This window comes from Geotrypetes seraphini, chromosome 1 (genome assembly GCF_902459505.1).
Source record: "Geotrypetes seraphini chromosome 1, aGeoSer1.1, whole genome shotgun sequence".
NCBI lineage: Eukaryota > Metazoa > Chordata > Amphibia > Gymnophiona > Dermophiidae > Geotrypetes > Geotrypetes seraphini.
The window spans coordinates 269,210,557-269,236,698 of NC_047084.1; the positions used below are offsets into that span (position 1 = coordinate 269,210,557).

Consider the following 26,142-nt stretch of genomic DNA (forward strand, 5'->3'; position numbering starts at 1 on the left):
TCTGGATTATAATATTTTGTTGACTTTTAATAAAAGTTCCTCCACCTTGTACATTCCTCTCTGCAGTCTCAAAACTTTTTGTTTTTGGTGCTCGTCTTTCACTGCAGTCTTGGATTTTTCTTTATTACATAAGAACATAAGAATAGCCTTACTAGGTCAGACCAATGGTCCATCAAGCCCAGTAGCCTGTTCTCAAGTGGCCAAAACCCAAAGTGTAGCAATATTCCATGCTACAGATACAGGGCAAGCAGTGATGCACATTTGGAAGAATAATCCAACTCATAGTTACCATATGCTAGGGTCCACCTTAGGAGGTCAGCACTCCAAAAAAAAGATCTAGGTGTCATTGCTGAAATTTTCCGCCCAATGTGTGATGGTGGTCAAAAAAACAAACAGGATGCTAGGAATTGTTAGCAGAATTAGAAAAAATTCCAAGAAAAGTGACCAAAATGATAAAAGGAGATAAAACTCATATGAGGAAAGGCTAAAGAGGTTAGTGTTCTCCAGATTAGAAAAGAGATGGTTAATGGGAGAGTTGAGGACTACAAAATCATGAGTAGTGTAGAACGAGTACAAGTAAATCTTTTTTTTTTTTAACTTTCAAAAATTACAAGGACTAAAGGACACTCAATGAAGTTACATGATCTACAGTGCCTCTTCCTTACACTGCAGATCTGCCATTGTGTGGCTTTATAAAGATCTTTAACATATAATGCCACTCCCCCTCCTTTTCTTCCTACCCTCTTTCCCAAACCTATATCCCTGTCATGGCTCTCTGAACTGTCTCCATAATTGCCTCTAAATCCAATTCGGCCTCTTCCATTACAGCCTCTAGATCCAGAACTTTGTTTGCCATACATCAAGCATTAGTTGCATACCTTCTTCAAGCAAAAGTTATTCTGTGATGCATTTTAGATCAGCTTCTGTTTTAGACATTTGTAAAGCAGCCACATGGGCTTCAGCCTACACCTGCACAACACATTGCTTAGATTAATCTTTAGCACAAGATGCAGTGTTTGACCAGGTAATGCTGCTTGATATTTTTAGCACTGATAATCATTCTTCATATTATATTCTACCCATTCCATCATAGACAGGTTTGTAGAACAGCCATAATGAAGGTGGCCCTTTGCTTGGGACTCATCTTGTGTGCCTTCATCCCCCTATTTGTCTGCAGAGAAAGTGAAGTTGATTAACCTGTAACGAGTTCTCTGTAGACAACGGGATTGCAGCTATGCTCACCTGCCCTTTAGCTACTCAAAAAACCAAACAAACAAAACCCCTAAACCCTTTTTGAACATATGTTTTAACTTGGGTATAGACCGAAGGTAGAGGGCACAGAAGCAACACAGGAACCTCCATGCATGGTCGGATCTAAATTTAGATGCCTTGAGTTTGAAGAGAGCTCCAGCACACAGTGCTCTTAAATCACTTCACCTTATAGTAAGGCTGCATTATTTTGCTGTCCACAGAGTCCCTGTTAACTTCATATTTTTTCATTTCTAGTACCCTGTGAGTACCAGCAGTGTCCCACTGTCAAATGTGTTTGGAATATATTTGCATTTTATGCTTTAAAAAAAGAGACTTTAGCTTTATATGAAACTGAATTCATGCTGACACGTCATGTGTTTATAGAAAACTATATAGCACAAATGACCTTTTTAATTGTTGTCTAGTTCTGATTCAAAGGAATCCAGTGTACCAGCTGAAATGGAAGAAGATGAAACTGTTTTGATGAGAAGGCAAAAGCAGATTAGCTATGGAAAGAACACAATTGCATACGATAGATACATTCGAGAAGTTCCAAGGTACATTTTTGCTAAATTGTTTTCTTTATAAGGTGTTAAAATTAAACAGCTTTTTTTTTTTTTTTTTTGCCAGTTCTGAGTAAATGATTCCCCAGCACATGATTCTTGTATTTCAAATTGGCTGAAATTAGGACAGTGAATTTACTAAATATTGGGGGGGAATAAATACAATGATGCATGTCTGTATGACATTGGGACCAATTAGCTAAAGTCCAAGAAGTGTCAGTTGCAAGACATGCTGAAGAAAGAAAGCTGTTTCTAGTGCAATATGTACATCATTCTTGAACCTTTGGATTGTCAATTCTCGATCGTGAGATCCTTTGTAGAGCTTCCTTTACATCTATCTTCTCCACCTCCAATTCCTCAGTTTCTCTCTCTACACATGAGAAGATAAGAGCCTGTCTGTTATGCTCATGTTTATTTTTCTTTTGGATTTTTATTGGATTGTGAGGCTTTTCAGTGCTGAAGAGGCTCCCAGTTTCGTGACATCACTGGCTGTGGAAGAACACAGACTCTGAGGATAGAAGTCTGCAGCCAAGGGGCAGCCTGCTTTGCCAGTCTGCACTAACAGTTCGGAAGCCTAGGGACTGTTTCCTTGGGAGCAAGGCTCATTCCAGCTTTTGTCCATAGAGAGCCTGAGTGGCTCTGTGGTGGTTTTACACCAGGATCAGGACTGACTGTGTTTCCTCCTCCCGATTGTGTGCTTGAGTTCTGATGGGGGTTGAGGTCTCGAGCCAGTAGGTAGGTCTCAAAGACAATCCGAAGAAGCAAGCAGTCTTGTTTGAGGCAGTTCTCCCATGTCTCTGGCTGCAATTTCAGGAGCTCCCAGCACCATGGCACAGTGAATACAAGGCTGACAATCTGAGACAAAATTTTTTAAGGATTCTGGGGCTAGGGACACCTACATTTAAAATCCTGTTCCCCCCCAAAGTTTTTTACCTCTTAGCTCTCAAAGGGCTATTTTTAGCACCAAGATTGCTGCCGTGGCAACCATCTTGATTTCCTGATTGTGGAATAAAAGCCTGTCTGCTTCAAAACGCCTTGATTTAGCTCAAAATCATGTTAGATCAGGGATCTCAAAGTCCCTCCTTGAGGGCCGCAATCCAGTCGGGTTTTCAGGATGTCCCCAATGAATATGCATTGAAAGCAGTGCATGCACATAGATCTTATGCATATTCATTGGAGACATCCTGAAAACCCGACTGGATTGCGGCCCTCAAGGAGGGACTTTGAGATCCCTGAGTTAGATGGACTCCTCAAGCCAGGATTCTTGCCAGATTTGTGCCGGGTGACAGGCCGAGAACCGTTTGTGTTCCATATGTTTTGTGACATGGGGGGAGAAAGGGGGCAAGAGCCATTGGCTTAGCCTCCTCTAGTCCCCCTGGAGGTATGGGGATCCCAGATGGCCCAATTTCTATGTCACAAGCCGGGAAAGGGCAAAAGTGCATCCCATGTGAAGTGTAGCCGCACAGCTGCCACTAAACCCCAGAAAGGGACAAGGGAGCACCCATAGGGTCTGTCAGGGTGTCCTGGTCAGGTTTTGCTTCAGAATTCATTAGTATGATGATGAAGCATACTAAAAAAAAGAAATAGAATTTTTTTCCTACCTTTGTTGCCTGGTTTCTGCTTTCCTCATGTTCTCATTCAGTTCCTTCCATCCGCTATCTTTCTTCTCTCTGCCTCTTCCATTTGCTCTGTTACTGTGCCTCTCCCTTTCTCCCCCCTTTCAAATTGGTCTGGCACCCATCTTCTTCCCTCCGCTCCCCCCATAGTCTGGCATCTCTGTCTTCTTCCCTGCCAGCGTCTTCTCCACCCTCTCTCTTCCCCATTTCTTGTCAGCGTCCTTCTCCCCTCTCTGTCTTCCACATGTGCTTTCAGTGTCCTTCTCCACCCCTCTGTCTTCCACATGTGCTTTCAGTGTCCTTCTCCACCCCTCTGTCTTCCCCAGGTCCTTTCAGCGTCCTTCTCCACCCCTCTGTCTTCCCCAGGTCCTTCTCCACCCCTCTGTCTTCCCCAGGTCCTTTCAGCGTCCTTCTCCACCCCTCTGTCTTCCCCAGGTCCTTTCAGCGTCCTTCTCCACCCTTCTGTCTTTGGCTGTAGTATGTGGGCTGTGCAGTCCCAAGTACAATCAGTCTGCTCAGTCTCCAGCCAGGTGGAGGTGATAAGCCTGTGCTGTCTTTCCCTGGTTTAGTGTAGGGCTGTTGGATGTTTAAATTGGCCTTCTGTGTCGCCTGATAGACCGGTACAGTTAATTTTCACAGATGGGTTATATCTCACTGTGACCAGCAGGTGGAGACTGAGACCAAAACTTGGTTGTACTATATTAGCTGAGGCTCCCCCTACCAACCCAGTCTTTTCTCAGTCTTCAGCAGAATGGTAAGACTAAATTGGCTTCCCCCTGTTAGGGCTGTTGGAATTTGTTTTAGGACTCCTGGGTCCCCTTTACTGCCGGACGGGGCTTAGATGGGTCCTGTTTGGGGATCCATCTGACCTCGGAGGTGTTAAACCCGGCGGGTCGTGTGCTGGGTCTCCCCTTCCTCCACCGTCCCATATTTTTGTAGAGGTGCCTCAGCTGACAGCCTGGCCACCAATACTGGTCAGGCCTCCAGCTTAGAGAACCAGTGGAGTCTGTTCTGGAAAAAAAAAAAAAATCTTGAGGCTATGCTGGTCTAAAGGGCTCATTTCCTCTTAAAATTTTTTTTTTTTTTTTTTTTTGTTTTCTCAACTAACCGGCACTTATTTTACAGCTAGGTCAGATTTCAGCACAATGAGTACTTTGCAAGGGAAAAAGTGCTCATTGTGCTCCAGACGTGAGGCATTCGCCGGCCTTTGTAAGCATTGTACAGGCCAAAGCAGTTGGGGGATCCTCGTCGGCATTGGGTGCCAGCGGTCAGGGAACCCCACCACAAGTGCCTCGCAGGAAAGCCCGGGCTTCCTCCGACATCCATGCAGGAGGTTCCCCAGCCGCAGGCGGTCGGAGTAAAAAGGGATTCCCTTACCGCCGGAGCGGCTGGGGATTCCCGTACCACAGCTACCGGCTTGTCTGCTTTAGCAGCTGGGAAAATTCAGGCTTCACCGATGCTACAGGCCTCTGGAACCCCGATTTTGGCGGTTTCTGCTCTGATTTCAGCAGTAAACACCTCCATCATCGGTGTCTGGGTATTTAAACTGTTGGTTTAGTTTTTGTTGTTGTTGTTTTTTCCAGATTATAGCATTTCTTTGATTTTGTGAAGATATAAAATCTACAGTAATGGTATTCCAGATGTTGAATCTTTGTAAAATGAAATAATACTGCATTAATATTTAGCCATTTTATGTAAATTACAGACACCTTAGAAAACCAGGAATCCACCCCAGAACACCAAACAAATTCAAAAAATATAGCCGCAGATCCTGGGACCAGCAGATAAAACTGTGGAAAGTTGCCTTGCATGCTTGGGATCCTCCTGCAGAGGACGAAAGTGATTTGCCTGCAATGTATGTATTAAAAGGCCTATGTTCTAATTGCTATGTTAGTCTTAAGACATGATGCTTGAGAGCTATCTTGATAAAGTCTCTTAACTTACAGCTGTCAATCTGTTGTGGAGTCTAGGATTCATCATCATTTTTTTGTAACCCCCATCCCTTCGGTGGAAAGTAAGAAACATAAGCCTTGTGCTGCTATACCAACCTTTTAAAATAGCAGTGCTATATCTAAACACCAACTTTTTTGTGCCCCTTCTTTAAACCCAATTTCATCACATTTGCCACATGAGTTTATACAATGATATATGTTCCCCTACTTCTGAGTGACTGCAGAAAAAGGTTTCCCCAGTATAAGTGCAGCAGAACTGGCTAGCCAATATTTCTCTGCCTCCAGCAGCTGTGGAACAGTACTGGCTGGTGCAGCAGGATATTTAAGGTCTATGACATTACAGAACCAGCTTCACCTGAGAAGAATTAAAAGCAGGAATATCCTCCCTCTGTGCTACTAGGCTGGGCAGGCCTGAGTAAACCAACCTTATCAGGGTCCATTGTGGTCTCCCCTCTGCCACGCTTCCCTATACCCAAAGTGGGGGCATATCCTTGGAACAGCCCGGCAGATTTTGAAGCAGGGTTTTTGCAGGCTTGGCAGTGCAGGGGTACTTGTTCTCTGCTGCACAATGGCAGATTTCAAGCAGTGCATGTGATATCCTGATATTATTTAACACACTTATATGGGAGCCTTAGAAAAAAAAAAAAGATTGCCCCTCAAAACTTGATGAAATTGTAAGAAGTTTTCTGTGTATCTGGGTAGCATATGATAACATCCGGGACACTGCTCAGAAAATAGAACATTTTTCCTTTTACAATAAGCCTTCAAAACAAAAAGTTATTTTTCAGTGGAGAAAGACCAATTGATTGGGTCTTATATTGATTTTAGTCTGCGAGTTCTTAGGAGGCAGATCAGTTAAAGTGTAAGTGATTTGATCCCCCTTAGTCCTCATGGGCTAACTTTGGGAGTTAAACAGCATCAGAGGTAAGGATAGGCAGCACCTCAAGGAAAGTTTGGTTGTTGTTGTTTTTTGTTTTTTTTTGGGGGGGGGGTTAAAGAGAATTTCTGCTGAAAACAGTATAGTTAGCAGGAAGATTACACCTAATAACATACACATTTTAAGTGTAGTTTGGGTGAATATGGATCTCCAAAATCATATGGGATCACCAAATTGAAGCATAGTTCTTTTCCTAAGATATTTTCCTTGTAGCATTAGATTTGTAAGTTCCATGGTCTGCATAATATGCCATTTTTTTTCTGGTTTAGCAGCAACACAGTCCTTGATAACATGGAAACAGAGTCTGTAACCAGCAGCTCCGCAGAATCTCAGTCCAGCTCTCAAGGCAATTATGTAAGTAAGCCTCCCTTTTGATTGCTTTTTATAAGGCATCTTTACAGCTTGTTTAATATTAATATTTGTGTACTGTATGTTCAAATTTAGTGATCTTAAGCTTTAGGTGGAAGACGGCTACATTACCTCTGATTATAGAAGCGCTCTAGCTGACAGCAGAATGTTCTTTTCACGCTTAACAGGACAGTCTAGTTTTCCTTTTGTCGTCTTGTTTATTGTGAAACATGACTCTTTATGTTGAGGATATCTCTAATGAATATGCATGAGAGTTGCTTGCACGTACTCCATTGTAGGCAACTATACTTCGATATATATTCATTAGGTTTTCATACTGAAAATCTGACTGGTTGTAGCCCTCCAGAATTGCAATGTCATACCCCTGTTAAGGGTTTTTTTCCTTGATTCCCAATGTTAAGAATTTAAATTTAATAAAGGTAATTGGTTATTTTTTAATTTAAAGACTCATCCTTTCAATCCAGTAACTGTTCTAGGAAGAAATTCAAAAAGCATAGGAAGTATGTATGACATTCATTTTTTGTTTTTTTTTTCCATAAGAACTTGCTTATTTGTTTTGATCCCATCATAAGATATTTGCTGCCTAAAACATTAAATAACAGACCCACCATAATACTATTCTGGTACTTAAAGCCATGTTATTAACTATATATTATTTCAAACGCCTGAGTAAAATGATGAGATTTAAGTTTCTGAAATCAAGCAATCTGTTTTTATTTGTATTTCAATGATTGGAACCTGCTATAGAAAGTGTCTTTGTAAAAGCTTCAGAAAGCTTGACAGGTTATTGCTAGTTGTGATTCTTTGTTGTGTGTGAAGTTTCTTATTCCACTGTGGTAGGTAGAATAGATGATTAGAAGATTTGTAGGTGCTAAGAATAGCTAAACATGCTGATAGATTATACAAATCATGGAGTTCTGGACACTATGAATTAAAAACCCCATATGTAGGCACATGCTGAAACTGCTGTATCGGATAATACCAATAAATGGGTTCAATAGTGTGGCACTTCTGACATCCTTATTTTCTTTTGGCAGCAACTGCTTTTTCTTTTTAAAATATGGCACTCAGTAGCAAATGTAGAGAAAACAGTGCTGGTGATTGTATGAGTTCATTTTTTTTCTCTAAATGAACAACTATATTCTATACCAGTGGTCTTAAACTCGCGGCCCGGGGGCCACATGCGGCCTGCCAGGTCCTATTTTGAGGCCCTCAGTATATTTATCATAATCAAAAAGTAAAATAAAACCGTTTTGATCATATGTCTTTTTACCTACAAATTACAATATTATTATTAAGACTTAGCCAAAAGGAAAGATTTATAAACTATAAAGAGTTTTACCTCATGCAAAATTGTCATTTCTTTAATAAGAAGAAATTAACTATTCTTTCTGCGGCCCTCCAAGTACCTACAAATCCAAAATGTGGCCCTGCAAAGGGTTTGAGTTTTAGACCACTGTTCTATACCATCTGGACTGGAGCAAAATTCACTAGCAGACAAATTTAAGCCACATTCTGCAACCTCACAAATGGACGCTCAATTCACCGACTCATCACATTTTTTTCTTAGTGGGGGACTCCTCAAATAGATCTTTTTGTGTTTCCCAACAAAAACAAACTGACCCAGTTCTGTTCCAGACCCTACTCTAATCATCGCCTGGAGTCAGATGTTTTTCTACTGGAATGGATGAACAAGTTCCTCTATACGTTCCCTCCATTTCCAAGACACTTGTCAAACTCAAACAGCATGCCACTATGATTCTGATAGCTCCTCGTTGGCCCAGACAATCTTGGTTCTCCCTTCTACTTCAACTCAGCAGCACTTACACAGAGTCACGGTTCTCTTCTTCTTTCCAACCTGCAGTCTCTTCATCTGACTGGTTCCTCTCGGTATAACTTCACATCTTCCATTTTCTCAGTCTGGCAGAGATATCTTAGATGCTTCCAGAAAACCTGCCACCAGACAGTGTTGTAACCAGAAGTGGACTAGGTTTTCTGCTTGGTGTAATCTTCATCACCAGGCACCTCAGTCTACCTCCTTGTCTTCAGTTCTGGATTATCTATTTCATTTATCTCAATTGCTGCTTTTCATCAACCACTAGAGGGAAAACCTCTATCTTCTCATCCTGTGGTTTCCAGATTTATGAAAGGACTTTTATATGTCAAACCACCTCTCAAACCACTTCCAGTAGTTTGGGATCTCAGTCGTTCTTGCTAAATTAATGAAGCCTCCATTTGAACCAATGTCTACGGCTCATCTCAAATACCTCACTTGGAAAGTGGTCTTCCTCATCTCTCTCACGTCTGCTCGCAGTGTCAATGAGCTACAAGCTTTAGTAGCGGACCTACCCTTTACAGTCTTCCATCATAAGGTGGTACTCCGCACTCATCCAGAGTTCTTGCCCAAAGTTGTTAACAGAATTTCGCCTCAATCAATCATTTGTACTTACAGTATCATCCTGGAGAAACAGCTCTTCATACTCTCAACTGCAAGCATGCTTTGGCCTACTATTTGCAAAGGACTAAATCACATAGATCTTCTCCTCAACTTTTTATCTCCTTTAATCCAAACAAGTTGGGGTATCCTGTTTCCTAGAGGGCGATTTCCAACTGGTTGGCTGCTTGCATCTCGTTTTGCTCAGGCTGGGCTGCAATTGGAGGGTTGAGTCACAGCCCACAAAGTTAGAGCTTTGTCAACTTCTGTAGCTTCCCTTAGATCCAATCCTGTGGAGGAAATTTGCAAAGCTGCCACTTGGTCCTCAGTTCATACTTTCACTTCTCATTACTATCTTGATTTCTTTTGCAGACAGGATGGCCATTTTGGCCAAACAGTATTGCAAAATTTATTCTCTTAAATGCCAACATTCCCACCATCCCATTCTGGTTAGCTTGGAGGTCACCCACATGTAAGAATATGCAGCCTGCTTGTCCTGGGATAAAGCACAGTTACTTACCGTAACAGGTGTTATCCAGGGACAGCAGGCAGATATTCTCATAACCCACCCACCTCCCCTGGTTGGCTTCTTAGCTGGCTATCTGAACTGAGGAGACGCGTACCCTACGTCAGGCGAGAAGGCACTCGTGTATGCGCGGTGTGGTCAGTCACAAACTTTCTACAGTTCTTCAAGCAAAATGCTTTTGCAGCTGTCTGCATCGGGGCTCCATGGATGACGTCACCCACATGTGAGAATATCTGCCTGCTGTCCCTGGATAAAACCTGTTACAGTAAGTAACTGTGCTTTCTAGACTCAACAGAAGTCAGTTCAGCTTTTTGACCTGCTTCGTGAGAGCCTGGTCTCTGTTCTACAGCTCCCTACCCAACCCATCGGAGGTCCTTTCACCCACTACCACCTAAGTTAGTCTCTAATCGCCACAAACACGTGAGTTTTCAATCACTAAAAAAGGGGTATGCTATTCATCTAATAAGTGAATCCCTCCAAACGCACGTCCTGGAGAGTTCTTCAATTCCCAGCAGACTTACCTTCTCCAAGAACTCTCAGCCCTTCTGCAACTCACTGCCATCGAACCAGTACCACCTCAGCAAAGGGGCCAGGGGTTCTACTGCAAGTACTGCCTAATACCGAAGATGACAGGAGGTCTAAAACCAATTCTCAAACTCCATGCCCTCAACAAATACTTAGTAAAAGAAATTCTGCATTCTCTCCCTAGGAACCTTGTATCCCTTCCTAGAAAAGAACTAGCTTTGATTTCTGGATCTCAAGGAAGCATACACACACATATCCATTTTGCAAGCCCACAGGCAGTACCTGCGCTTTCAAATAGGCTACCATTGCCTTCAATACAGGATACTGCCTTTTGGCCTAGCGTGAGCACCCAGAGTGTTCACAAAGTGTTTAGCTGTAGTGGCTGCAACACTCCGCTCTTATGGCTTTCATGTATTCCCCTATCTGGTTGACTAGTTGATAAGGGTGTTGTCACCTCAATCAGTCCAGTCAGCCACCAACTTAACTGTACGCCTCCTAGAACTTCTGGGATTTGCAATCAATTACTAGAAGTCCCACCTCCAACCAACCCAGACTTTGGAACTCATATGGGGCTCAACTAGACACAATTCACTTGGGCTTACCTCCCTCAACAGACACTAGATGCTCTACATCACCTTTGCAAACGTGTTTCTACTCACGAGACCATCATAGCTAGACAGTTAATGCGACTCAGGTGACATGACATTTGACAGCTCATGTAAACCCATTTGCACGACTACATATCAAAGATGCTCAATGGACTCTGGCCTCTCAGCAGTCATAAGCTATGGACCTGCTCTCAACATCTCAAGTCACTCTCTTCAGTGATGGTTGCATTCCTCAGCATCAGAAGATAACTAACAGATAACTAATGACAAATGCCTCTGTATCAAGGCGAGCTCACCTAAACTGCCTTCACATTCAAGATCCATGGAGTCTACAAGAAAGATCTGTTCATATCAATCTGTTGGGTCTCCAAGCAGTGCCCTTCTCGCCTTTCAAGACTTCCTCCTGAACCAAGTAATTTTGATCAGAATGGACAATCAAGGGAGGTACAGGCTCTCGTCCTCTCTGCCAGGAAGCGATGCAGAGCTGGCCTTAGGCAAGCCCACGCAACATTTTCTTGACAAGCAGTTTTCTTAGCATGGAAGTAGAATGCTCTAGCAGACAAATTAAGCAGATTTCTCCAATCTCATTTAGACTACATAGCATCGAATCCTCTCAAGTTGAGAGGATCAAGTTGAGGATTAAATGGATCTGTTTGCATCTCTCAGTATGTTATCACAAACTTCTGCTCCTGTCTATATTCTCATCTACAGTCAAATACATTTCTTCTGGACTGGACAGAAAAGTTTCTGTATGCATTCCCTCCAATTCCTCTGATAAGGAAAACTGTTCATGTTGTGGCATGAGCCAGCCACCATGATCCTCATCAACTCCACAGTGGCTGAGATCCTTTTTCCATCCCATTCTCTACATCTCAGATCCTGGTTCCTCTCTCCCAATATATCGATGACTTTAATCTCTCCACTCTGTCAGCTCTCAGATGCCTCCAGGAAACCTTTCACACAGCAATGCTATTGCTTCAAGTAGACATGGTTAACCCTCTGGTGTCGCCTACAGGAATTATGTCCAAACACATGCCCTCTTCCATCAGTGTTTGATTACCTTCTCCATCTGTCTGACACTGGTCTAAAAATCACTTCACCCTGTGTTCATCCCACGCTTCTTTAAACTTAGTCACAGTTTTACTCTCCACCACCTCTCTCGGGAGCGCATTCCAGGCATCTACTACCCTCTCCGTAAAGTAGAATTTCCTAACATTGCCCCTGAATCTACCACCTCTCAACCTACCACCCCTCAACCTCAAATTATGTCCTCTGGTTTTACCATTTTCCTTTCTCTGGAAAAGATTTTGTTCAAGTTAATACCCTTCAAGTATTTGAACGTCTGAATCATATCTCCCCTGTCTTTCCTTTCCTCTAGGGCAGTGGTTCTTAACCTTGTTGGAGGTACTGAACCCCACCAGTTTCATATGCGTGTTCACCGAACCCTTCTTTATTGGAAAAATAAAATATGATTTTTACAAATTCAAAACATAGGTATACAGTGAGGGAAAAAATATCAATTTTGAAAACAAAAAAGTTCTCCTATATTTTGAATAATAATAACATAATAATGAAATTTACTGCAAATCAGTGTGACTTCTGCTGTTGCCTCTCAGAGACCAGTTCAGAAATGGCGCGGCTTTACCTTGGCAAGTGCCACTCTCATGTCATTTTCGCAACAAAGTCTGTTCCTTTTCTTCGTTTTTATGTCCAGCATCCTCAAAGGATTGCTCGCAAAGATATGTTGTAACAAACGGTATGAAAATTTCCAGAGCTTTCTTAGCAATAACAGGGTACGTTACCAATTGTTGACACCAAAACGTTGAGAGCGTTGTTGTTCTGAAGAGTTGTTGTTGAACCTGGCTCTGCTGAATTTCAATGATTTCATCGAGGTATTCATCATTGACATCTGTTGTCTCAACACTAAACGTGAACGGCTGTCTCACCCATGCTAGATATGACTCTCTTGTAGGGAAGTATCCATCAAGAGACTTTGCAAGCTCATCTAAGTGTGTGGCAATAGTTTGCTTCAGTTCAACGGGTACAGAAATGTCTCCGATTCCAGATACATCTTCGATCTTACTTACACAGTTGTCTAGCAGGGGAAAGTTTGCGAAGTTATCGTTTTCTGTTCGTCGTTTCCATAATGGTAGCTTTTTTTGAAAAGCTTTCAGATTTTCTTCCGCTTCGATGATGTTGACTCCATCACCCTGCATCTGCTTATTGAGATGATTGAGAGCTGCAAAGATATCAGCCATGTACGCTAAAATGAGAATGAACTCGGAATTTTTGAAGCAATCTGCATGACAATGTTGCTGCTCTTGCAAAAACAGAGCTAATTCCACACGCATAGCAAAAACACGATTCAGCACCTGTCCCCGGGATAACCACCGAACGTTAGAATGGTACAGAAGTACCTCGAATTCAGATCCCATTTCTTTACACAGCTCCTTGAAGATGTGGTGCTTCAGAGCATTATTTTGCACATAGTTCACGCATTCCACAACAATTTTTAAAACTTCTGCCAGTTTTGGAGGCAAGGTTTTTGTTGCCAACGCATGCCTGTGCAGAATGCAATGCGTAACAATGTTGTGTGGTGCATCGGCATTCACTAGCGCACCAAAACCGGACTTTCTTCGAACATGGCTGGAGCTCCGTCCGAACAAACTGCAGAAACCATATCCCACGAAAGATTGTTGTCTTTGAAGAAGTCATCCACAAGTTTCTTCACATCAGTTGCCTTAGTTGTTGTTGTAAGAGGCTTACAAAATAAAAAAATCTTCCTTTATCACGTCGTCTTTCACATAGCGCACGAATAGAAACATAGAAAGATGACAGCAGATAAGGGCTACAGCCCATCAAGTCTGCCCTTACCATTGACCCCCTTTTAAGTCTACTGGCCCCCTTAACTCTACTGACCTGCTCTATTAAGTCTATATCCTAGCGACCCTATTCATTGGTATGACTCTCGCAGTGATCCCACATAGGTATCCCATTTATTCTTGAAGTCTGGGATACTGCGGGCCTCGATCACCTGTACTGGAAGCTTGTTCCAATGCTCTATCACTCGTTCCGTGAAGAAGTACTTCCTGACGTCTCCACGAAACTTCCCTCCCCTGAGTTTGAGCGGATGTCCTCTTGTGTTCGAGGGTCCTTTGAGAAGAAAGATATCATCTTCCACCTCGACCCGTCCCATGATGTACTTAAATGTCTCAATCATGTCTCCCCTCTCCCTACGCTCCTCGAGAGTATAGAGCTGCAATTTGTTCAGTCTCTCTTCGTACGAGAGACCCTTTAGCCCCGAGACCATCCTGGTGGCCATCCGCTGAACCGACTCAATTCTGAGCACATCTTTATGGTAATGTGGCCTCCAAAATTGCACACAGTATTCTAGATGAGGTCTCACCATGGCTCTGTATAATGGCATCATGACCTCAGGCTTCCTGTTGACGAAACTTCTCTTGATACAACCCATCATCTGCCGTGCCTTAGATGAAGCCTTCTCCACTTGAGTAGCAGTCTTCATGTCTGCACTGATGATCACTCCCAAGTCTCGTTCTGCTGTAGTCTTGGTCAAAGTTTCTCCATTCAAGGTGTAAGTTCTGCATGGATTTCTATTTCCGAGATGCATGACCTTACATTTCTTGGCGTTGAAGCCCAGCTGCCAGACAGAGGACCAACTTTCTAAAGTACGGAGGTCCTGTTCCATAGTATTCTGCAGATTGTAGCCGTTTATGATATTGCATAGTTTGGCATCATCAGCGAATAAGGTTACCTTACCTTGAAGCCCTTGAGTCAAATCCCTAATGAATATGTTGAAGAGGAGTGGACCCAGGACTGAGCCCTGCGGCACTCCGCTGGTCACTTCCGACGTTTTGGAGAGGGTACCGTTAACCATCACCCTCTGAAGTCTGCCACTTAGCCAATCTTTAACCCATGCAGTTAGTGTTGCTCCTAACCCCATCGATTCCATCTTGTTCAGCAGTCTGCGGTGTGGGACGCTGTCAAAAGCCTTGCTGAAGTCAAGGTATACGACGTCTAAGGACTCTCCCGAGTCCAGCCTTCTTGTTACCCAGTCAAAGAAGCTGATAAGATTGGACTGGCAGGACTTACCCTTGGTGAATCCATGTTGACTGGGGTCCCGGAGATTCCCCTCATTCAAGACCATATCTAATTTATGCTTAATTAGTGTTTCCATGAGTTTACACGCTATTGAAGTGAGACTCACCGGTCTATAGTTCGCAGCCTCAGCCTTGCAACCCTTTTTATGCAGAGGAATGACGTTGGCTGTTTTCCAGTCCAACGGAACTTTCCCCGTGCTTAGTGAGAGATTGAAGAGCACGGCCAACGGTTCCGCCAGTACATCTCTCAATTCTCTAAGCACTCTTGGGTGTAAATTGTCCGGTCCCATGGCCTTGTTCTCCTTGAGCCTTGTCAGCTCGCTGTAGACGTCTTCAGGTGTGAACTCAAAATTCTGAAACGGGTCTTCCGCAATTTGTTTTGCCTTCAACTGTGGTCCGTGTCCCGGTGCCTCACAGGTGAAGACTGAGCAGAAATATTCATTTATTATTTCGGCTTTTTCAAAATCCGCCACTGCGTAGTTTCCGTCCGGTCTTCTAAGGCGTACTATGCCGTCTGTGTTCCTTTTCCTATCACTAATATACCTGAAGAAAGATTTGTCCCCTTTTTTAATGTTTTTTGCCAAAGTTTCTTCCACTCGAAGTTTGGCCTTCCTAACTGCTGTTTTGACCGCTGCAGACCTGGTCTTATATTCTACTTTGGTTTCCCTTCTCTGCGTACGTTTGTAGGAAAGAAATGCTGTTTTCTTCTCCTTAATGAGGTGCGAGATCTCCTCAGTGAACCATTGGGGTTTATTGTTTCTTTGCCGTTTGTCTACCGATTTTATATAGCGATTAGTAGCTTCATGTATGGATGATTTCAGGTACGACCACATAGCTTCCACATTGGTCCTGCAGCGTCTGATGGACGAAATCTCCCATGCGTGTGAAGTCGGTGCCCCGGAAGTTAAGTACCTTTGTTTTTGTGATTGATTTAGGGAATCCTTTCCTAAGGTTGAACCATACCATGTTATGGTCACTGGAGGCTAGCGTATCTCCTACTAAGACCTCTGAGACGCTTTCCCCGTTGGTGAGTACCAAGTCAAGGATCGCCTGGGCCCTAGTGGGCTCCGTTACCATCTGTTTTAGTTGTGCACCATTTATGGAGGCCAAAAGCCTCTTGCTGCTACTGGTGGTTGCTGAAAATGTGTTCCAGTCTGCATCAGGTTGAAGTCCCCAAGCAGTACAGTGTCGCCCCGTAGAGTGATATTCTCTATGTCCTCAATTAATTCCGTGTCCATGTCTTCCATTTGTCTTGGGGGTCTGTATATGACACCAAGATACAGGCATTTATTGCCACCTCTTGCCAGGTTAACCCAGAGCCCCTGTGTATTTGACATCTGTGATCCTGGTGGTTTTGATGTCTTTTTTGATGTATAGTGCTACCCCACCACCTAACCTGCCCTCTCTGTCACGACGAAGTAGATTGTACCCCGGAATAGTCATATCCCACCCATGTGAGTCCGTAAACCATGTTTCGGTTATTGCCACCACGTCTAGGTTGGCATCCCTTATTTCAGAATACTGCAAGCTGACTTAGATTGGAAACGTCTGTGGTCTCGTCGAGTTGAAGGCTGAATTTTGCCGGGCTTGAAATCAGATCTGCAACTACTTGAGCCAAGATGTCTTTGCTCATGTCCTCTATTCTGTTGCTGATGATGTCATTTGAAAGAGGAATTTCAGATAACTGAACTTCAGCCGCTTTTCCCAGCATGATATTCGCCATCTTCAACACAGCTGGTTTTATGAGTGTTTCACCAATGGTGTATGGTTTGCCCTGCTTTGCGATCAGGTAAGCAACTTCGTACGATGCTGTGAGGATCGGTTTGTTGATGGGGACAAAGCCGAGAACAGGCAGAAGTAGCCTTTTCATCGAATCTTGCTCTCTTCACCTTGAATTCAGCGAGCGTTGTGTTCTTGTATTTTCCATCTCCATGCAGCTTAAGGAAGTGTTCCCTTAGTTTTGCCGGAGCTAGACTAGAATTACTCAACTTGGCATTGCAAATCATGCAATTAGGACGCTGACTCCCATCACGTTCTGTTATACATGTGAATCCATATTGTACATATTCGTCCGACCACTTTCATATTTTGCTCGACATAGTAAGGGATTAAAATATTAAGATAGGTATCACACGACGTACCATCACAACAGTTACAATTCGACTACTGCGCGCATCAAATCCCCTGCAGCACAGATAGGCCAAGCGATGTTGCGTGATCACCTGCAGCCAATTATGGACAAGCGGGGCGTATCATCACGAATCATAAGCACTTCGGTCACATTCAATCATCTATCAGTTAAATCACAAATTTTGATCAGGAATTGATTGATGTATATAAGACGTTAGTTACAGATTGATAGATCAAGAAACCGAGTACACGATCAGTCTTGATCAAAATCACTGAATAACTGATAGATGATTGAACGTGACCGAAGCGCTATATGAGTCGGAGGTGTGTTTTGACCTCCGCCGAACCCGCGAGACTGACTCACCGAACCCCTGGGGTTCGGTCGAACCCAGGTTAAGAACCACTGCTCTAGGGTATACATATTCAGGGCTTCCAGTCTCTCCTCATACGTCTTCTGGCGCAAGCCTCCCTCTATCATTTTCGTCGCCCTCCTCTGAATGCTAATTTTAGATACCAATTCTTCTCAGCAAGTGACCAAGGTTTGCTAGTACCCAGCATTGCTATTCATACTGAAGCTCTCCTTTCTAACAAAATGCATACATAAGGTAGATATAGCCAACTAAAGTGGTGATCAAACAAATTGCTGATGCCCTCACTTGGTATCCTCTGTTTCATTTGGTGCTTTATTGCAGTAAATTTGTGAACAGATTAAACTTGATTCTAACTTTACAAAAATGCCACACTAGTAATATTCATTTCTTTTTAATAGGATGCTTATTCTGGAACTCCCACCAAAGTTAGATGCCTTGATCATCAGATGGAAGGGGACTTTAACTTACAGGCCTGTTTGGAACAATCTGAAGGCTCAGATTGGCTGAGCTAATGGGACTAGTCTTTGAACACCAATATTTTTGTATATATGTATCCTGAATGTGAAATGGTATGGTTTTCTAATGAAAAGCTAGTTGCCATCTCCAGAGTATCTGCTTTATATTCCTAAGTACTGAAAAGTGATGAGAAAATTTGTGGGCTCTCTTAGTATCAACTTGTTAACAAATTGGTATTTTACGTTCAAAACCATTCACAAATTTTAAACTTTCAAGATGGCTTACATGTTTTATAATTGAAGGTCTATAACTATTTTTATTTTGATGGGTGTTAGTCTCTACATGGGTGCACTCTTTCAAAAAATCGTTGCTAAAATTGTACTAGATGGCTTTTCTCCAGAGTTCTTCAAATATAGATGTCATAAATATTCCTGCTGCCCCACCACCTACTTCCCATGCTGGGTGAATGACCTTATTACAAAGTTTAACCGGGCAGGGAATCAATAGGAAATAAATCAGATATTGCTGTTGTACCACCAAAATGTAATGCCTCTTGTAATACAGATTGTAAATGCAAATTTCCTATAGCTTTTTTTACGTGTGCACTGCATATTTCATTGACCGGATGATACCATTGGGGCATTCAGCTTTTGTGTTTTACATTAATTTGCCATTTAGAACTTTGGTTCCTAGTCATGTTTTCATTTACAGCTTACAGATTTCCCATTTTTTTTGCAACTGGTTTTTTTCATGGCTTTGGCACTGCAGAAATAAACTTGAATAGAAAATAATTGTTTATACTTACTGCCACTAGATTGTTCTTGAGCAGTGTTTGGACTGATGGCACAAAATGGTTGCTTTGCAGAGCAGTTATGTGGTCTGGCAATTGAACCTCATTTGCTCATAGTGCAGTATTATATCTGAGCAGTCAAGCTGGTCTTAAGATTAGTGCTGATCAACTGCAGTATGCATGTGAAAACAAACTGCCTGTGATCCATTTTACATAGGGACATTAAGCCACTAGAATTCTCTAAAGTTTTATTTTAAATAATGTTCCTATATTAGGATCTGATGGCAAGAACAGTCATTCAAGCTTTAATTTCTGAAATGAAAAACTACATGAGATAACATCATTCTAACTCCAGTTATTTGATACTTGAATCTTGTGTAAAAATATGTAGCTCAGAAAATTTATTGGCTTGTTCACATGTTCTGAGAATTAAGCTTTAACTGTCTTTTTGTAGTAAACTAATAGATGCATGCTTATTTTAATCCAAGTGCTTGTAAGTAACCCAAACAATATTTCTGGTTGTAAAATCAATGTTCATATTTCAATGTTGGAACCTCAAATGTTGGAATATCAATGTTGGAACCTCAAATTTTACAGTAAGGTTTCTTTCAGGATCACACTCTTATGCTAGTTCATTGTGACTATATAGTATACTTGAATAGAGCCTAGTAAGATCTAGGACAGTTGCCTTTTTATTGGAAAGCTTTTCTGAGCTTGCTAAAGCTTTAATGTTGCTGAAATGGCTTACGCTGGGACAGACAAGTACCATCAAAAAGCTACCACTCTACTGTATATAGAGAAAATTGAAAGATATACAGCTTCGTGTGCATAGGAGCATACTGAGCCAATTATATTTTTACTAAACTTTGACCCCCCCCCTTTTATCGAGCCATGTTAGTTTATCGCAGGCCACTGTAGTAAAAGCTCTGACGCTCGTAGAATTCTTACGAGCGTCCTGGGCTTTTACTGCAGTGATTTGCAATAAAAATCCAAATGCAGCTTGATAAAAGGGGGTCTTCCTATAGATGTAGTTTCAAGTTTGCTTTAAAATAAAAGCATGTTTACATCTTGCTTGTTTATAGGGTAATGCATGTCTAGCTCTGCTTGTTTTCCTGTCCGAGGACCTATATGTGATCACCATAGACTAGAACAAGGCATCAGGAACAACTTTCTGTGTAGCAGGAATAGAGAAATGACAATATAATGAAGCCCAAGAAGTATTTTTTGTTTATGGCACATGATGACAATGTAGTTTGTAACCTTGGGTTGAGTGCTTCAAAGATTTAGTTATAGGCGCCATATAGGTAAGTCATTTGCTGTGAGCAGTCAAATTCAATCTACAAATTCAGTTTTGGTTACAAAACAGGCAAGCATTTGTCTTGACAATGTCTTTCTGACTTTATTTTAACTTTGTGCATTTTTAAAGTGTCTGCTAGAGCCATAGATGATGATTCTTTATTAAAAAAAAAAATGCTATAAATGTTGGTATTGTATATATTTGGAATGTGAAAATGTAAGCTTATAAGTTCATAAGTTTCTTTTACCTGTATTGAACAATGTTAAATAAAACGTTTGGTCTATAACTTGGTTGTGTATGCTGTCCCTGATCTCTCATCAAATAAGGAGTGATATTTCTTAATCTCTATTTGAGCCAACAAATTGAACTTCACTTGGTTTGTCTAGAGAACGACATCCAAGCTCAGCCCTCGCCAGATCAGGTTTTCAGAATTTCTCAAATGAATATGCACAAGATCTATTTGTATACAATGGAAGCAGTGCATGCAAATAGCTCTCATGCAAATTCATTGGGGAAATCCTGAAAATCCGACTGGATTGTGGCCCTCGAGGATAGATGTTGGACAACCGTGGTCTAGAACAAAGATGGAAATACTATTTTAGATTTAGTTTTCACACTTTTACCTGAATAATCAATCACCAATAGGTTTATATAAAGTCATAAAACACAAATTGCACTATAACTGAACCAAGTATCAGCCACACTGCCAGCAATATTCTCTTTATGGCTTGGCTGGGTGTATGCAAATATTTTCTTATGTGAGCAAAAAATGCTAAATTTTTGTGTGAGCAACAAGTTCTAAAAACACCAAATTTTCCAGATTTGCAAGTATTGCAAGTATTATTTTGAGCGACCATGTAAAATTTGAGAGTGATGCTCCAAAAATGTTATGAGTGATTGCTCTTGTGTTCAGCTTAGAGGGAGCATAAATAAATAATTTTTCATCAGAATATTGATGGAAAGTAGCCCAACTGTACTCAATGAGACCATACACAGTAAACACCAATAGCTGCAGGAAAGACGTATTTCGGTTTTTATTTTTTCTGAAGGACAGATTACTCTTTCTTTAAAGAAAAGCTGGATGAAATGACCATGATGGTTGATGTCATCCAGTAGAACCTTGCATGGGAAATGCTCTCTAGCAACTTCTAGAACCAAGCCAGTTTAATACTGATAGGGAGGTGGGTGGAGCTGTGTGGGTATTCATTCTGCTCTCCTGAGCACTGCTACAAATGAGTACCTTTTGCTTTTTCTGTGGACAAGCAGGAGGGATGTCCACACTGATGGAATGCCATAGCTACCAGACTGCCTGAAATAAAAGGGAGGGAAACGAAAAGGTTTGCAACAGAGTTCTAGGAACAAGGAACAACTTTTTTTGATGTCCTGGAGCAAACAAAAGGGTCTAAGGAGTGTGGAGTTAGATTCTAAACATTGAATGCATTCTGAAGGGGTATCTGACTAAACGGGCTGTTAACTACAGTCTTGAACAAGATTCAATATGTGAATGTGTGGACTGATCTGCAGGGCTGAGGTGTGGTTGTCTGAATGGAGGCTGACTTCAGGTGGAAGCAAATGCTGTGTCTAGAAGCACAGAAAAATGAAAGCACATAAAAACCATATAGCTTTTCTAGTCTACTTGTCCCAAGCTTTCTTGAATTCAGATATACTGTCTCTTCCAGGCTGTTCATGCATTCACCACCCTTTCCATGAATATTTTCTGAGGTTACTTTATCCCAGGGATCTCAAAGTCCCTCCTTGAGGGCCGCAATCCAGTCGGGTTTTCAGGATTTCCCCAATGAATATGCATTGAAAGCAGTGCATGCACATAGAACTCATGCATATTCATTGGGGAAATCCTGAAAACCCAACTGGATTACGGCCCTCAAGGAGGGACTTTGAGACCCCTGCTTTATCCCCTTTTACCATCCTATTTCCCTTAATTCCCTTTCAGTTGAAAGAGACTTGCCTCATGCACATTTATGCCACATAGATATTTAAAACATCTTTATCATATCTCCATCCTGCCTTTCCAAAGTATGCATATTAAGATCTTTGTCTGTCCCATATGCTTTGAAGCCCACTAACCATTTTGGTAGTCATCCTCTGGACCAGGGGTAGGGAACTCCGGTCCTCGAGAGCCATATTCCAGTCGGGTTTTCAGGATTCCCCCAATGAATATGCATTGAAAGCAGTGCATGCAAATAGATCTCATGCATATTCATTGGGGAAATCCTGAAAACCCGACTGGAATATGGCTCTCGAGGACTGGAGTTCCCCACCCCTGCTCTGGACCAATTTCATCCTGTTTCTTTTTGAAGGTGTAGCTCCAGTATTGTACACAATATTCTAAATGGGGTGTCACCAGCAGTGGCACCCGGGGCCCATCATTTTTTGACACCCCCCCCCCCCATGTAAAAAAATATTTTTTGTAATGACCATGAAACGGAATAAATGGTCAGAATAGAAACAGGCAGTGAAAATTTTCTTGTATTCCAAACATAATATAACATAAATTATGTCTGAATTGTCATGACATCAGAAGTACATATGGAGTAGTTGCAGGTGATGCTTGGGACAGTTCTGATTGTGTTAGTTCGGTTTTATGTGTTTTTTGAATAGAAGGGTTTTTATTTCTTTTTTGAAGATTTTGCAGTCTGTGGTCGATGTCAATTGGTTGTAGAGTTGGGGGTCGAGTGTTGCAGCTCGAATGGCTAGGAGGTTGTCGAACAGTTTTTTTCTTTTGACGTTTTTGGTTGGAGGGTGTGTGAATGGTGCGTGAGTTCTCCTATGTCTGTTTGAAGTGGATTGAATTATTTAGCTGAAGAAATTAGTTACCCCCTCATCCCACACACATTAATTCTCTTCCATTTTTGTTCCCATTATAAAAAACACTGATAAGTTCCCAGAAAAAAAATACATTAAAATAAGAAGTGAAAACAAAGGCCCCTACAGATGAGAAAATAACATAAGAATAGCCTAACTGGGTCAGACCAATGGTCCATCATGCCCAGTAGCCCATTCTCATGGTAGCCAATCCAGGACATTAATACCTGGTCAAAACCCAAAGAGTAGCAACATTCCATGCTACCGATCCAGGGCAAGCAGACACTTCCCCCATGTCTTAATAACAGATTATGGACTTTTCCTCCAGGAATTTGTCCAAATCTTTCTTAAAACCAGCTACACTATCTGCTTTTACCATAACTTCTGGCCACTTCATTTTTAAGTTTAGATCTTTCCTTTCAAACAGAGACCTTGCTAGATGTTAAATACAGCACAAGGTAACTTCACATGGACTTAGCTGTGCAGGAAATGTGAATCTCCTCATACACCCACCATATAATGCAAAAATGTGCAAAGGTCTGTTTTTTTTCTTTCGATCACTACATAGCCTAATGCCACACAAGCAGCGCTGTTACAAACATATTCTGTAGGTCAATGCTTGGACCAGAAGGAGATAAATCACTGGAAGAGATCCCAAAATAACACCCAAAGACCCACTCAGTGTGTGAACCAGTTGAGTGGAGTGGACTAACGGGGGTGGAAATGGGCCCGGAGTTTGCTCAGCAGAATTTCCCAGACCAACTCTTCCTCTCAACACATTGACACGCTGCCACCATCACCACTAGGAACACCTCACTGGGTAGGCCAGCTATGCTATAAACTTTATAAAACACATTATTATATTTTCTTATAAAGCACATATTTTAACTGAACTCTCTGACATCCTCAGCCTTTCCATTCACAAAAATAGAAGGAAGAAAAGTTCCCATTTCCTGCTGTCTCATGTCCCCGGCCTATACAATATTTTTTTTCTGCAGACCCTTCAAAAGTCTGACCAAATCCTTGTTTCACTTGCATTATAAAGTACTGAGGATGCCATCTCTCCCCAATCCCAGGTCCTAAAGTCTAAGACAGTAGCGCAAACTAATGCTGCCAGATTCAGGAAAAAAAATTTCAATTCGATTCAGCCTATTGAATTGGTTTTTCAATTCGATTTTCCTGCCCAGTTGGGTGATTTTTTTCAAAACTCCTGGTGGGTTTTATAGCTTTTTCACCCCCTTTGGCTTCTCCTAACCACACTGGCGCTGTGGTGTAAATAAAATAAAGAAACAAAAAGGACTTTTCCTCTCTCTGTTAAATCCTAGCTCACGTTTGCAGTCCAACACCAGCTCTGGCAGGATACACATTTCAAATCTGACATATTATAATCACAAACAGAAAATAAAATTAATTTTTCTACCTTTTGTTGTCTGGTTATATTTCAAATCTTGTTGGTCCAAGGCTCTGGTTTTCTTCTGATAACTTGCTTGCCAGGGTCTCCTTTTTTCTGCATGCTAACCATCCATCTGCCAACTCTGTCCTCCCTTTCCATTTCCCTTCCCTTCCCAGGAAGTCTGGTATCTTTCCTTTTTTTCATCTCCCTCCACAGATCCACCTTTTCTTTACTACCCTTTCATCCGGCATCTCTCCCTCCTTCCCCACCACCCCAGAGTCCACCATCTCTCCCTTTCTTTTCCTAATTACCCTCCTATCCAGTATCTCTATCCCTCCTCCACACCATCCCTTGTGTCCAATTTCTCTCCCTTTCTGTTCCTTCCCTCCCTAAAACCCATGGTCCATCATCTCTCTCCCTCTCCTCTATTTTCAGACCCATTATTTCTTTCCCCCCCCAAAAAAAAAAATTTGGCATATGCATGTCTCTTTGAACACCCCCTTCCCTCCGTGTACTTCTAAACCATGGTCCCCCCCAAAGGCCTGTCCCCCCTTAAAGGTCGGCCTGTCCCCCCTTGAAGGCCTGTCCCCCCCTTGTAGGCCTGTCCCCCCCTTGTAGGCCTGTCCCCCCCCCCCCTTGTAGGCCTGTCCCCCCCCCTTTGTAGGCCTGTCCCCCCCCTTTGTAGGCCTGTCCCCCCCCTTTGTAGGCCTGTCCCTCCCTTGTAGGCCTGTCCCCCCCTTGAAGGTCTGCGTCCCCCCTTGAAGGCCTGCCTGCCTGTCACCCCCTTGAAGGCCTGCACCCCCCCTTGAAGGCCTGTCCCACCCCCTTGTAGGCCTGTCCCCCCCTTGAAGGCCTGCACCCCCCCAAAGGCCTGTCCCACCCCCTTGAAGGCCTGCCTGCCCCCCCCCTTGAAGGCCTGTCCCTCCCCCTTGAAGGCCTGCACCCCTTGAAGGTCTGCACACACACCCCCGAAGGCCTGCCTGTCACCCCCTCCCCCTTGAAAGCCTGCCTGCCCACCCGCCCCACCCTGAAGGCCTGATGCCCCAACCCACCCCGAAGGACCGCTCGCCCCCCTGGCCTCCCCACACCACCTATGAAGCAGCCGCAGCAGGATCGCGAAGTCAGCGATCCCTGCGCTGCGGTCCCGCCCCTCCTCTGATGTCAGAGGAGGGGCGGGACCGCGGCGCAGGAAGCAGCGCCCAAGCAGCTCAGGGATCGCTGACGTCGCGATCCTGCTGCGGGCTGCTTCACAGGTGGTGCAGGAAGGTCAGTGGTGCGAGCGGTCCTTCGGGGGTGGGGGGGGGGACTGAACGGCAAGGCCGGGAGCACCCCCTCAGGGCTGGCACCCGGAGCGCACCGACCCCCCCTTGGTACGCCACTGCTCACCAGTATCATACAGGAGCATCATTATTTCCTTTTTTGCTACTGGCCATTCACCTTCTGCAACCAGTCATCCTTCTAGCTTTCACCCCAACCCTGTGAGTCATAACATGACCCTCCATATTCGGCCCAACCTAAGCATAAGTGAAGGAGATGCAAATGGTTAGCTAATTGGATAATGTGTTTACTAATGACAGCCTGATGGATACAGTTCATGGACTTTAGTTCACTCCAAATAGAAAGCAAGGCTCTTGTGGTCCAGTGTATGTTGCACACTTTCACCTTTGTGGATATGAGCCCTAGGGGAAAATGTTGGTAGAACAATTTACTGTGTCTGATTTCAAGAAAGCCTGGGATAGGCACGAAGAGATAATGGTTACTGCGAATGGGCAGACTTGATGGACTAGGTATCCACATTCCCTGTCTGCTAAAATTCCCTTTTCATAATTGTATCCTGATACTCGCTGGTGTCTGACTATTTTCAATGTAAAATGTAAAATAGTTAATTTCTTATAATTCAACCTATGTATAATTTTCCTTTCAACCACCTTGCATTCATCTACTGTAATTTGCTGATTGTACAGCTCTTCTTCTTTGTGA

The 26,142-nt window shown here is 42.8% G+C and overlaps 1 protein-coding gene and 1 long non-coding RNA gene across 3 annotated transcripts in view; one reads left to right on the forward strand and one right to left on the reverse strand.

Moving 5' to 3' along the window:
* SLBP (stem-loop binding protein) overlaps positions 1 to 20,232 on the forward strand; it is a 79,413-nt gene extending 59,181 nt beyond the window's left edge. The window contains exons 5-8 of one of the 2 annotated variants that reach the window (XM_033951210.1): positions 1,677 to 1,808; positions 5,136 to 5,285; positions 6,592 to 6,673; positions 17,802 to 20,232. In XM_033951210.1, the coding sequence (XP_033807101.1) occupies positions 1,677 to 1,808; positions 5,136 to 5,285; positions 6,592 to 6,673; positions 17,802 to 17,915 (478 nt within the window). In that variant the 3' untranslated portion in view covers positions 17,916 to 20,232. Of the gene's footprint in view, positions 1 to 1,676; positions 1,809 to 5,135; positions 5,286 to 6,588; positions 6,674 to 17,801 lie in introns of both variants that reach the window. The other variant, XM_033951200.1, reaches the window with a different exon arrangement.
* Positions 20,233 to 21,065: 833 nt separating this feature from the next.
* Positions 21,066 to 26,142, reverse strand: part of LOC117363462 — a 96,088-nt gene continuing 91,011 nt past the window's right edge. Inside the window, exon 6 of the long non-coding RNA XR_004540064.1 lies at positions 21,066 to 21,255. This is a non-coding gene — a long non-coding RNA (uncharacterized LOC117363462). The remainder of the gene's footprint in view (positions 21,256 to 26,142) is intronic.